This window comes from Cibotium barometz, chromosome 12, assembly GCF_041138505.1.
Source record: "Cibotium barometz isolate CiBa-2024 chromosome 12, ASM4113850v1, whole genome shotgun sequence".
Classification (NCBI taxonomy): Eukaryota; Viridiplantae; Streptophyta; class Polypodiopsida; order Cyatheales; family Cibotiaceae; genus Cibotium; species Cibotium barometz.
This window is the reverse complement of record NC_141057.1, coordinates 51,671,064-51,682,022: the sequence shown is the minus strand read 5'-3', so window position 1 is coordinate 51,682,022 and position 10,959 is coordinate 51,671,064. Positions and strand designations below refer to the sequence as shown.

Genomic DNA, 10,959 nt, shown 5'->3' with positions numbered 1-10,959 from the left:
CTATTTGGAGATTTAGTTTATGCAGTGCAATGATGGCATTGTTATGTTGCAGTCTAAATATATACAAAAGCTATTGAAGAGGTTTAATCTTGAAGGCTGTAAACCTGTGGCTACACCTATGGAGACAGGTACTCAACCTAGTCTTCAAGATTGAGGAGACTCTTTTGATGCTAGTTTGTATCATCAAGTTGTTGGATCCCTTCTATATGTGTGCAACACGAGGCCAGATATACAGTATGCAGTCTGACCATTGAGCAAACTTTTGCATAGCCTAGTACGAAGTATTGGCAGGCTGTTAATAAGCGGGTTTGTCGCTATTTACAAGGCACTCAGTATTTTGGATTATTTAATCCAAAGGGGGGTGAGTCACAGCTGCATGCCTTCAGTGATGCAGATTGGGCTGGATGTTATGACACACTGGTGTCCACTAATGGGTTTTGCTTTTGCCTTGGTGATTCATGTATATCATGGCTCAGTAAGAAGCATCCTATAGTGGCCCCACTTCCAGCTGTGAAGTTGAGTACAGGGTAGCTTTTATAGCTATAATTGAGTGTGTGTGGCTCAGACATCTTATGGTGGCTGATCTAGGTGTTCTAGCACTACGATTTTCACTGACAACCAGAGTACATTAGCAGTTGCGAGGAACCTAGTGTTTCATGCTCGCACTAAGCATATTGAGATGCATTACCACTATGTTAGGGAAAGACTCTTTGCAGCCAGAGATTAGCTTGGTCTATGTGCCTACACATGACAACATGGCAGATTTATTCACGAAGGTTCTTCCTCGTGAAAAGTTCAAAGCTTTTCGTAAAGCTTTGGGCTTACTTCCTGTTCAGAATTGATCGGTCATACCCTGTACATGTTCATATCATCACTCTAGGGGGATTTGTAGCATTATATGGTAGTGATACGTGTGAACACACTTAGGACCGTCGGGGCTTTTTTTCCCTCACTAGGAGGTTTTTTTCCCTGTGCGCGTATGTATATCCTCTTATCTAATCATTTTGGGATGTGTACTTATCTTTTGTATCTTTGGCACACATTTGTTGATTCTAATCTAGTGAGTTTGTGTGCTCTCAAGCGTTTGTATCTTGTGTGTGTGCATTGTTATAACCCTAACCCTAATTCTAACAATAATGATAGTTTTGAAGCTCTTGAGTAATTTTGTTGAAAACACTAAAGCTAAGAATGCAACTTGTAAGTGTAAGGTGGAATTATACAAAAGGGTTGTAGGGTTGTGAAGTTTTGTTTACAATAATGATACTAGAAAGTGGAAGAACACCTTTTTACAAATTGGTATTTACAATAATGATACTAGAAAGTGGTATAAGGACACCTTTTTGCAAATGGGTATTTGCAACTTGTTTGAAAATTGAGGTGCATCACAACTTGTTTGAAAATTGAGGTGCATCACAATGAAACCCATTTAGTTTCTTGGTTGCCATCTTGGTTGTGCATACCCAACCACAGCTTCAAATATATACAACCCACATTTTCAACCAATTTGAAAAGTGAAGGCAAAACTAGCTTAGCTCTTGGAGTTTACATAACCAACTCTAATATATGAATAAATAACTATTAATCTTTGTAAATAACCATTATTAAACCCCACAGTTGGTATGAACGATAACAAAAGGAATATTGCCATTGTCAACTAACCATGATTATGTTACTCTACATTAAGTTCCTAGTTGTGGTTACTGGACATAATGTTTAATTTGAACATGTAAAAGCATTAAAAAAGCGTCAAGTCGGCAGCTTGTTTTGATTCTGTACTGCTACTCTACAGAAGTTTTGTTTCTGCTACTCTACATAAATGCCTCTGCAAGCCGTTATATGGACTCGTTTCGCTATACTTTTTGCTTGTACCTTGCAAGTGTAAGACTTGGGGACCGGAGTGACGTTTCTTGCAGAAGAGCTTGAGAAGCTCCATGGCTTTCTTCTTGGTGCGCGTGGAAGTGTGAGGTAGTTGGAGCACGATAAGAACTTTCGGGATTGCACCGCTCTTAATAGCTTCACTGCAACATCTCTCATTCTCTACACACAGCCTGCAAAGGATGCGGACGGAGTGTTTTGTGGAGGCTAAGGAGAGGCCTAGCATTGTGACAATTGCCGGAATGAGATTGGCGTGTTTGGTTGCTTCATTGTGGGCATCTGGAGAGGACAGCAGCAGCATCTCCAAGAGCTCAAGAGACTCCTCGCATACCACCCTTTCTTGTGTATTACGACGATCAAGAAGCTCTACGAGCGCTGTGATGATGGAGCCTGAAGAATATTGCAATCGTGGGAGCTTGGGATGACCATTATGTGAGAGCCTGTATGTGTTACCTTCGCTTTGCTGAATCGCGACCAGAGCTTTTAGAGAGTGGAGAGCTTGCAGGGTTGTACTGGAAGGGCCGGATCCATGCTTGATCTGCTGTATGAGCTTATGAAGCGCTGGTTGATCATGAGGGGCTGGAGAGCAAGAATGCGTATTAACAGGCAGGTTGTTGGGCAAGACTTTGTGAGAGGGGGAGGAGGAGGAGCTGATGCTGCTGCTGCTGCTGCTGCGGTGCCATTTGTGAATGAGCATGCGGAGGACAAGGTTGGGCAGCAGGTCCTTGCTGGCAAGGGTCTGATTGGTGACGGGGCAAGTGTCGTGGCCAGTGGTATTGAGCCAAGTGTTGATGCTGGAGCGGTCGTACGTGATCCCTGTGCAGAGAGTAACCGGATCTGCCATGACCTCCAGAGAGATGGGGCACAAGAAATGCACGGGAACCCTTCCATCATCATCATCTTCCATACCGTCCATGTGACGACGAAGAGGCTCGAGCTGCTCCATACGCAAAGGGACTAGTTCTTAGCGTAATTTGTAGAAATTATGAAGGCAAATTAAAGCTAAATCCAAAGGGGCAGGTAGCCTACTTTGCAGCAGGAACAAGGCAAATTTAAGCTAAATCTGTTCGAAATCAAGGCCGAAATGGTGGCTCTAGGTGATGAGGTCGAATGATGAACCCTTCTGGCTAAATTATAAGGAGGCAAGCATGTCGGCAGTTAGTGATCGATAGGCACCCCACGCATGGTGCGGGTAGCGGCACACGGTTTCTTCAAGTAAACAAAATGCCTTGTCCAGTAAAGAAGACCTAGTTTACAAACCTCTCCACGTTGCTGTTGCCCCGAGAAACGCATGCGCCACATGTCTACAGGTTGGCCATTGCTTTCCAACACGATGGCAGATGTTGTCAACCTTGATATGAGTCACCAATGACTTATTATATAATGCAAGCCACCTCTTCTCAACCCTTTGCATATGCCGACACTTGATACATCTCATATTTATCATCCACAGTCCAAAAAACTATTGAAAAATAGCATATCATTCAATATTACAATGCACGTCCCTAGCATTTTGCCTATGTTTGATGTATGACACCACTTACCAGTGCTCTGAGCTTCTATGCTTCTTCAAAATTCTCCCTTGAACATAGCCTCTCTCCATGAATATATAGGGCAAATAAGAAAAAAATCATCAATTTCATTCAAAAATTCCACCAACATCAACATCCTAGAGGCTTAGTCTTCCAAGCTTGCCATATTATATATGCTTAACCACCATTTTAAAACCCCTCCTATATATAATTATTAGGCATAAGATCTTATCATGAGTATAAAGGCTGCAAAACCACGTTTCAATAAAAAAACACCTAGTGTGAATGCACATATAATGCACATGTAGTGTTGGGTGGTTGCACAATAAGGGTCCTCACTTTGGTTTACCTTCCAAACTTTTTATAGCAAAAAATAACCACTTTTTCATTGAAAATGGCTAATCTCACGCACTTGGCAAAGAAATTTAACTTCCAATGAAACATCACACCCTTAGTTATACACTTAAATATATGGTCTGATCGAAAATCAAAAATTTCAAATGTCAAATTTTATGTGTCACAAATATAGTGTACATGGCATGTCCCGAATTCGAACAAGTAGACATTATGATCATAAACTATTAATAACTTCCTTGTTTTAACTCCAATTTCATCCCCACTTTTGGGTGTGCGAACAACATACTTACTATGGATTGCTCGTTGTCGGTAAATTTGACTACCAGACAATTCCAAGTACTTTAGACTTCCACTCCATTCAGAGCACCTCCCGCAACCCCATTATCTTCGCACGACCAATTTGCATGCATCTATGAAGCATGCATGGATGGTATTGGTGTGAGTGTGTCATGTATGCATGGGAAGATCCTTGGAGTAAGCAGGTGATAACACCAGAGCATCCGATGTATATTGTGCCTATGGCACATGATGCTTGTGTCATGTTTGTAGTAGTTGACCATGACAAGCTTACATATTTAATAAGCATGAATGATATCTTTGTCACCACTCTCTATGGCATTGGGAGGAGCAAGTTGACTATTATTTTTTGAGATGCTCTATGCTGAAGAGCACTCTCAACGAGGATACTGTGGATGGTCATGGAGTTCAGTTTGATGCACATAGCATGGTCATGGCAAGCTATAATTTTCAATAGGTTCCCAAGCATAGGAGATACATTAAGTTCTAGCAATACAAGGTTGATCGTGAGGCCTACATCTTCGCTCATGAAGCTTTTGCTTGATTGAGCTCAAAGCCATAAAAGCAACACTCGACCTCTCTAGTGACTTCATGAAGGTGAGCATGAGAGCGTATTTAAATATGTTTTGAGAGCTAGAGAGGGTACGGATGATTAGTTTCCTATCATCTCACAAGTTTTACTTTCGCCTTTTATTATTGTATTATTGGTGTGTCACTTTTTTTCATTGTAATTTATCTTCTTTATTTAAAAGTTATATCATTAGGTCTATATTTATTTGGTGGAATGTGTCTCTCTATTTGCAAGATATTGAAAAGTAGACATATGGCCTACACATTTCAACTAATGAGCGCTTAGATGGTGAGACCAAACTTTGCTACTGTGAACATGTGGACCCCATTCTCACTCTTGTAAAGCTTGGTCACCATATGTGCTCATTTGGTTACAATGAGTAGGCCAATGGCCAAATTTTAAGGGAAGACACCTATTTTCTAATTTGTCGTGGCCTTATAAATCCCCCTTGAAATTGGGCCTTTGGCTTGTACATTACAATCAAATGAGCTCCAATGTTGAACAAACTTTGCAAGTGTGTACATGTGGACCCCACCCTCACTCTTGCAAAGTTTGGTCCACCCACTTGGCAAAGGAATTTAACTTCTAATGAAACATTACACCCTTAGTTGTGCACTTAAACGTATGGTCTGATCGAAAATTGAAAATCTCAACGCCGAAATTTTCTGTGTCCTAAATATAGTGTATATGGCATGTCCCAAATTTGAATAGGTAGACATTATGATCATAAAATGTTAATAACTTCCTTGTTTTGACTCCGATTCCATTCTCACTTTTTGGTGTGTGGATAGAAGTACTATGGATCTCTCATTAGTCTTCGACTACCAGATAGTTCTAGGTACTCTGGATTTCCACTCCATTTCAGAGCACCTCTCACAACCCCATTATCTTTATACGACCGATTTGATGTTGGTTTCATGTTTGCAGTTGACCCCATGATAAGCTTACAGATTTATTGAGCATGGATGATGTCTTTGTCATCATTTCCTCTGTGGCAATGAGAAGCACGTACACTACTATTTATTGAGATGTTCTATGCCAAAGCACACTCTCAATGAGGATGCCATGGATGGTCATGGAGTTTAGTTTGATGCATGGTCATGGCAAGCTATGATTTTAGTAGGTTTGCAAGCATGGGAGATACGTTTAGTTCTAGTAGCACGAGGTTGATCATGAGGCCTACATCTTCTCTCATGAAGCTTCGACTTAATCGCGTTCAGAGCCTTCAAAGAAGCGACTTAATCGCATTCAGAGCCTTCAAAGAAGCGATTCTTGACCTCTCTGGCAACTTCATGAGGATGATTATGAGAGAATATTAGATGTTTTGAGAGCTAGAGAGGGTACTGATTATTAGTTTCCTATCATCTCATGAGTTAAACTTTGGCTTTTTATTATTATATTATTGGTATGTCACTTTTTTCACCGTAATGTATCTTCTTTATTTAATTGTTACATCATTAGGTCTATATTTATTGGTGGCATTTATCTCTCTATTTGAAAGGCATTGAAAAGTAGGCATCTGGCCTACACATTTCACCTAATAAGATCAGATGGTGAGATAAAACTCTACAAGTGTGTACATGTAAGCTTATTTGGTTACAATGTGCAGACCAAAAGCCCAATTTTAAGGGGACTCTCTAAGGTGAAGACATATTAAAAAGTAGGTATCAGCCTGCTATTCCATCAAAATGTGCTCGAATGGTGAACACAATTTTTAATTATGTACACATAGACCCCAACCTAAGTCTTGCAAAGTTTGGTCACCATCCGAGCTCATTGGGTTGCAATGTACAAGCCAAAGGGCCAATTTTGAGGATTATCCTCGAAGGCCAAGACATATTAAAAAGTAGGCGTCTGGCCCACACATTACAACCAAATGAGCTCTGATGGGACCAAAATATTCAAGGGTGTTGGTGGGATCCACATGTACACACTTGCAAAGTTTGGTCACCATCTGAGCACATTCGCATCATTAAGGAAAAAGTATGCTAAAAAAAGAAAGCTCTTAAAAGACAAAACATGCTAAAAAAAGAAATGTTTGGTTAACTTAGTGCCTAAATGTGGATGTGAATTTTCATGTTGTATGTTATGTAGGTGCATGTGTATTTGTGCTTGTGTGTGTGTGTGTGTGAGAGAGAGAGAGAGAGAGAGAGTGCATGTGCATGTGCACATGTGTGTGTGTGTGTGTGTGTGTGTGTACACATACCTTTGAGAGAGAGGGAGAGAGAGAGAAATCATACACTTATATGGAATAGAATGGAATGATGTATAAATATGATAGAATAATACATAGAAAAAAATCATGAAACTACAACATAAGGAGGGTGCTACTCTAGGCTTACCCACAAGACGATTGTGAAAGCATCATATAATGACTACAACAAGTAAGTTCTAGCCCATCTATTCTCCGTTTAGTCACTATCCCTATCTAAATCTAGCTAATTAGGATCATCGCCTATACAACAACCTCACTATGGAGGAGCCTATATGACTTGCTGGTGGGGAATACTAGCCTTCTCTATCACATCGAGGAGCATATCCTATGGTCCAAGTAGAGAAGGTAGAGTTTGTAGGAAACTTTTGCGAAATGTTTGAAAAATTTCAAGATATATGCTCACTTTTAGTGTAAATTTGGTAAATTTTCCTCTAAAATTTACCAAAAATGCTACCTTGGGATAATATATTAAAAAAGTCACCATTTTTTAAGGTCTAAAATAGTCCAAGACTTTTGAAAGACCCTTGAAAATTAGCCTTTGGGCTAAATTTCGCCCCTAATGTTTTCCTTAGAAGGAATGTGCACATCTCGATGTGTGTTCCTCTATCACATCGAGGGGCTAAAAATATACTGAGCACTCTCCCTTGCATAGAATCTAGGCCTATACATTTATCCTCATAGTAGAATCTTGGAAGGAGAATGAGGATATAGAGTAAGATAGGGGTTAATGTGCACTCCCATCGACTCAGAAATCTATCAAGTCTATTGGAAGAATGCTTGGCTCTATGTTCTATGTGCCACCTTGTAACCTCCTTATAGATCCTTTGTCTCTAGTCTGCTATATGTGCTGTCATCTACCCCATCTCCAACCACATATGCTCCACCTCTGTAGACAGTCTCTACATTGACTTTGATAATGCTCCCTCCATAATTATGTCCAAGTGGTGTCTATGTGACAAAGAAAACATGAATTTCAGATATATAGCAAAAATACACGAGAAATTAACATACATGTAAGTAAGCAAATCAAAGATAGATATCAACTTGAGTCACAATAAGCGCTATGTGTAAAAATAGGTACACCATGAGTTGGATGTTGTTTATAGCAGTACGTACATGTCAACCTCAAGTTGGGATCCAAGAGCCTCAACACTTAAAAGTGGCAAAAAGGTAGGTTTGGCCTTAATAACTTGAAGGGCAAGAGGGGGGGTCACGGCCTACCCTCCTCACCTAATTGACCCTTGCATCGTGCACCACCGCCAAGAGGAGTAGTAGTGTAGTCCACCTTCATACCCAATATGAAATCTACATCTAAATGCTTTGCAAAGTATAAAGGAATCTAGAAATGGTGTGGCATCCTCTCATAAGCAGCTACATATTGGCTATAGATATGTGTCACCATGGTCGTGTGGGAGCATTTGGAAATAAGAAATGATTTTTAAACAGCAGGACAAACTCCATTGCCAAATAGATCTAAAAAGAAATCTCTAATGCTAGGGAGCTTGCCAACCTCATGGTAGGTTAAGTCATGTGAAATGCGAGCGATACGCTGTGTCTGTAGGCACTCGTCTATAGACATGATGCTACCTAGGCTGCATAAGGAAGCCATCATTCCCTCCAGGTCCACAATGATGTGTAAGGTGGACGGTGTGTCACCCGCACTCGCACGGACCATTGATAGCTCACGGTAAATCATGGCCATGAGGTCCTCAATGGTAAAAGGATGTGAAGCTATGAAAACCCTAAAAGTGTTCAAAATGTCTTATAGAGATTAGTGAACACCTGATGGATATCAAGGAACACCTAATGGATATTAAGCGAATTATTAAGTGATAACATAATGTAGATTAGGGAGAGAGGAAAATTTAAGAGTGAACAGTGAGAATGGGGGGGAGAAGGGGCGTTTTGACCGAGTTAGGGTTAGGGTCTTGGATGCAAAAGACATGTGTAACTTAATCCAGTTACATGAAGAGTATAATTTTTTTAGGGACCTCGATGGACATGTGTCAATCATTAACTAGCTCTATTTATAAATCAATCAAGTTTCGTGAAAAAAAAACACCTCCTAGGGATGTTAGAACCAACCAGTTCCATTTTCACTTTGAGCAGGAAGGTAACCTCTACCAAGAGAGAAACTCATATGTAGCCCAACTCTATAAAGTTGTGCTGATTCCAAGAGGGTTACCTTTTGAAACTCTAAGAATTTATAGAGAAAGGGAACGATCTAAGAGATCTTAGCATTGCTGACGAGAGAGAATGATATCGGGGAAATATCCCTCCATTTCCAAGAGAATCAAGAGGCAGATTCAAAGCTAACGATCGAGATGACCTACCATAAAGAATGATGACGAGAGAGAATGATATCGGGGAAATATCCCTCCATTTCCAAGAGAATCAAGAGGCAGATTCAAAGCTAACGATCGAGATGGCCATTGATTCTTAGTCCCTCGTCCCCTAGATAGGAATGTCTCTACTTCCGAGTCAGAGATGAGGGAAAGAAAAATAGAAGAGGGGAGTAAATGGGAAACAAGAGGAAAGAATGATGATGGAACGATCATGTATCAAATTAAGTGGACGAGTGCTGATAGACAATGAGTAGAACTTGAACCTGACTCTATTTTACCCTAGCAACTCTATTTATAAATCAGTCAAGTTTTGTGAAAATATCGATTAAAAAATTTTGGGTAGATTTGTACATGTGATGACCATTCATTCGGTCTATGAGTAACTCAATCAAGTTACATGGAAGAATGTATGTTTTTAAGTGTATACCATGCATTTAACTCGAGGCATTTAAACAATACATGTCCATCAAGTATTAGGTTTTCACATAACACGGTTGGGCTACATGAGAAATACACTTTTTAAAATTATGCTTTCTATGTCAACAATTTCAGGTGCATCCATGATGTGCATTCACATCATGGGTTATGTAACTTGATCGAGCTACATGGTGAACGTGCACCACATAACTCGACCGAGTTACGTGGTGCCTACATGGATGTCCATCGCATAACTCAGTCAAGTAATGTGGTGTGCCTACGTGGTTTTCCACCACGTAGCTCGAGCGAGTTACATGGTCAATCAAAACATGCCTTTATTTTTTTTGCTTGGCATCTCGGTATTGAAGATTAATCATGAAAAAATAGGTATTAAAACAACGCTAAAAGTTCCCATAGTGGGTTGTGAGACCACATATACGAGTCATCCAGAAGGTCAAATCTTTCAACTTATGGGAATTCCTATGGAGTTTGGAGTCACTTTGCACCAAAGATGGCCTTGGGTCATGGCTAAGGTCCGAGGGAAATTTGAGGAGTGGTGGTAGGGATACTAGTGGGGTCTGGCAGCCAGACTATTAGTTCTCAAGCACATCCTCTTCCCTAGCACTATATGCTTCCTTTCTTGTTGGAGACCCTTAGCAAGGGAAATAAAAGGTTTAAATACCGTGTGTAGGAATTTCCTATGGTCAGGGGATGCATATGTATACAAAATCCCAAAATTCATGTGGTGAGTTTACATGCTTCTGAAGACTAAAGGAGGCTTGGATGTGCAAACAGAATGGTTGCAAAATGGGTAATAAGAAGCTTTCAAAACAAGGACAAAGATTGGATCATTCTTCTTAAAATCCAGTCTAGCAGTTTCAAAGTGGCAGATTGCCAAAGATGGATAGACATTCCGCTAACGGCTCTCTTCTTTAGTTCGGTCACAATTTAACCTTATGGTAGACCTTAGTGAAAGTGCTATAGAAAGCCTAGAACATATGCAAAAACGAACATTCTGTCAATGGCCCTGTTCTTTAGTGTGGTCTCACGATTAAGCCTTATGGCAACCCCTGGTGAAAGAGTGGAACAAATGCAAAAAGAAACTCTCCCTCTCCAGCAACCTACGTAGACCTTTGGGAATTCTCCATCTAGACTCAATTTAGCCCTCAAGAATTGTATTCACAAAGAGGAATATGTCCATGCTCACATACTTTCTAAAAAGGGTATCGAATGTTGGGGAGACATAAGGTATAGGGGAAAGCAAAGATAGCTCTAAGAGGGGCAAATAAAAAATAAATTCAAACTGAATAGTAGGGATGTGTAGTTGATTCACAATCGGATAGAAATGTG

At 40.3% G+C, this 10,959-nt stretch overlaps 1 protein-coding gene across 1 annotated transcript; it reads right to left on the bottom strand.

The window, feature by feature from the left end:
• Positions 1-1,514: 1,514 nt before the first annotated feature.
• LOC147633558 (E3 ubiquitin-protein ligase PUB23-like) lies at positions 1,515-3,078 on the bottom strand. Its single transcript, XM_086806664.1, has one exon. It carries the CDS (start codon positions 2,819-2,821, stop codon positions 1,784-1,786), a length of 1,038 nt encoding a protein of 345 aa, XP_086662790.1. The 5' UTR covers positions 2,822-3,078; the 3' UTR covers positions 1,515-1,783.
• Positions 3,079-10,959: the final 7,881 nt, after the last annotated feature.

What these genes read in the sequence shown, in the direction of transcription:
- LOC147633558 (XM_086806664.1), bottom strand. Translation starts at nt 2,821, where the DNA reads ATGGAGCAGCTCGAGCCTCTTCGTCGTCACATGGACGGTATGGAAGAT.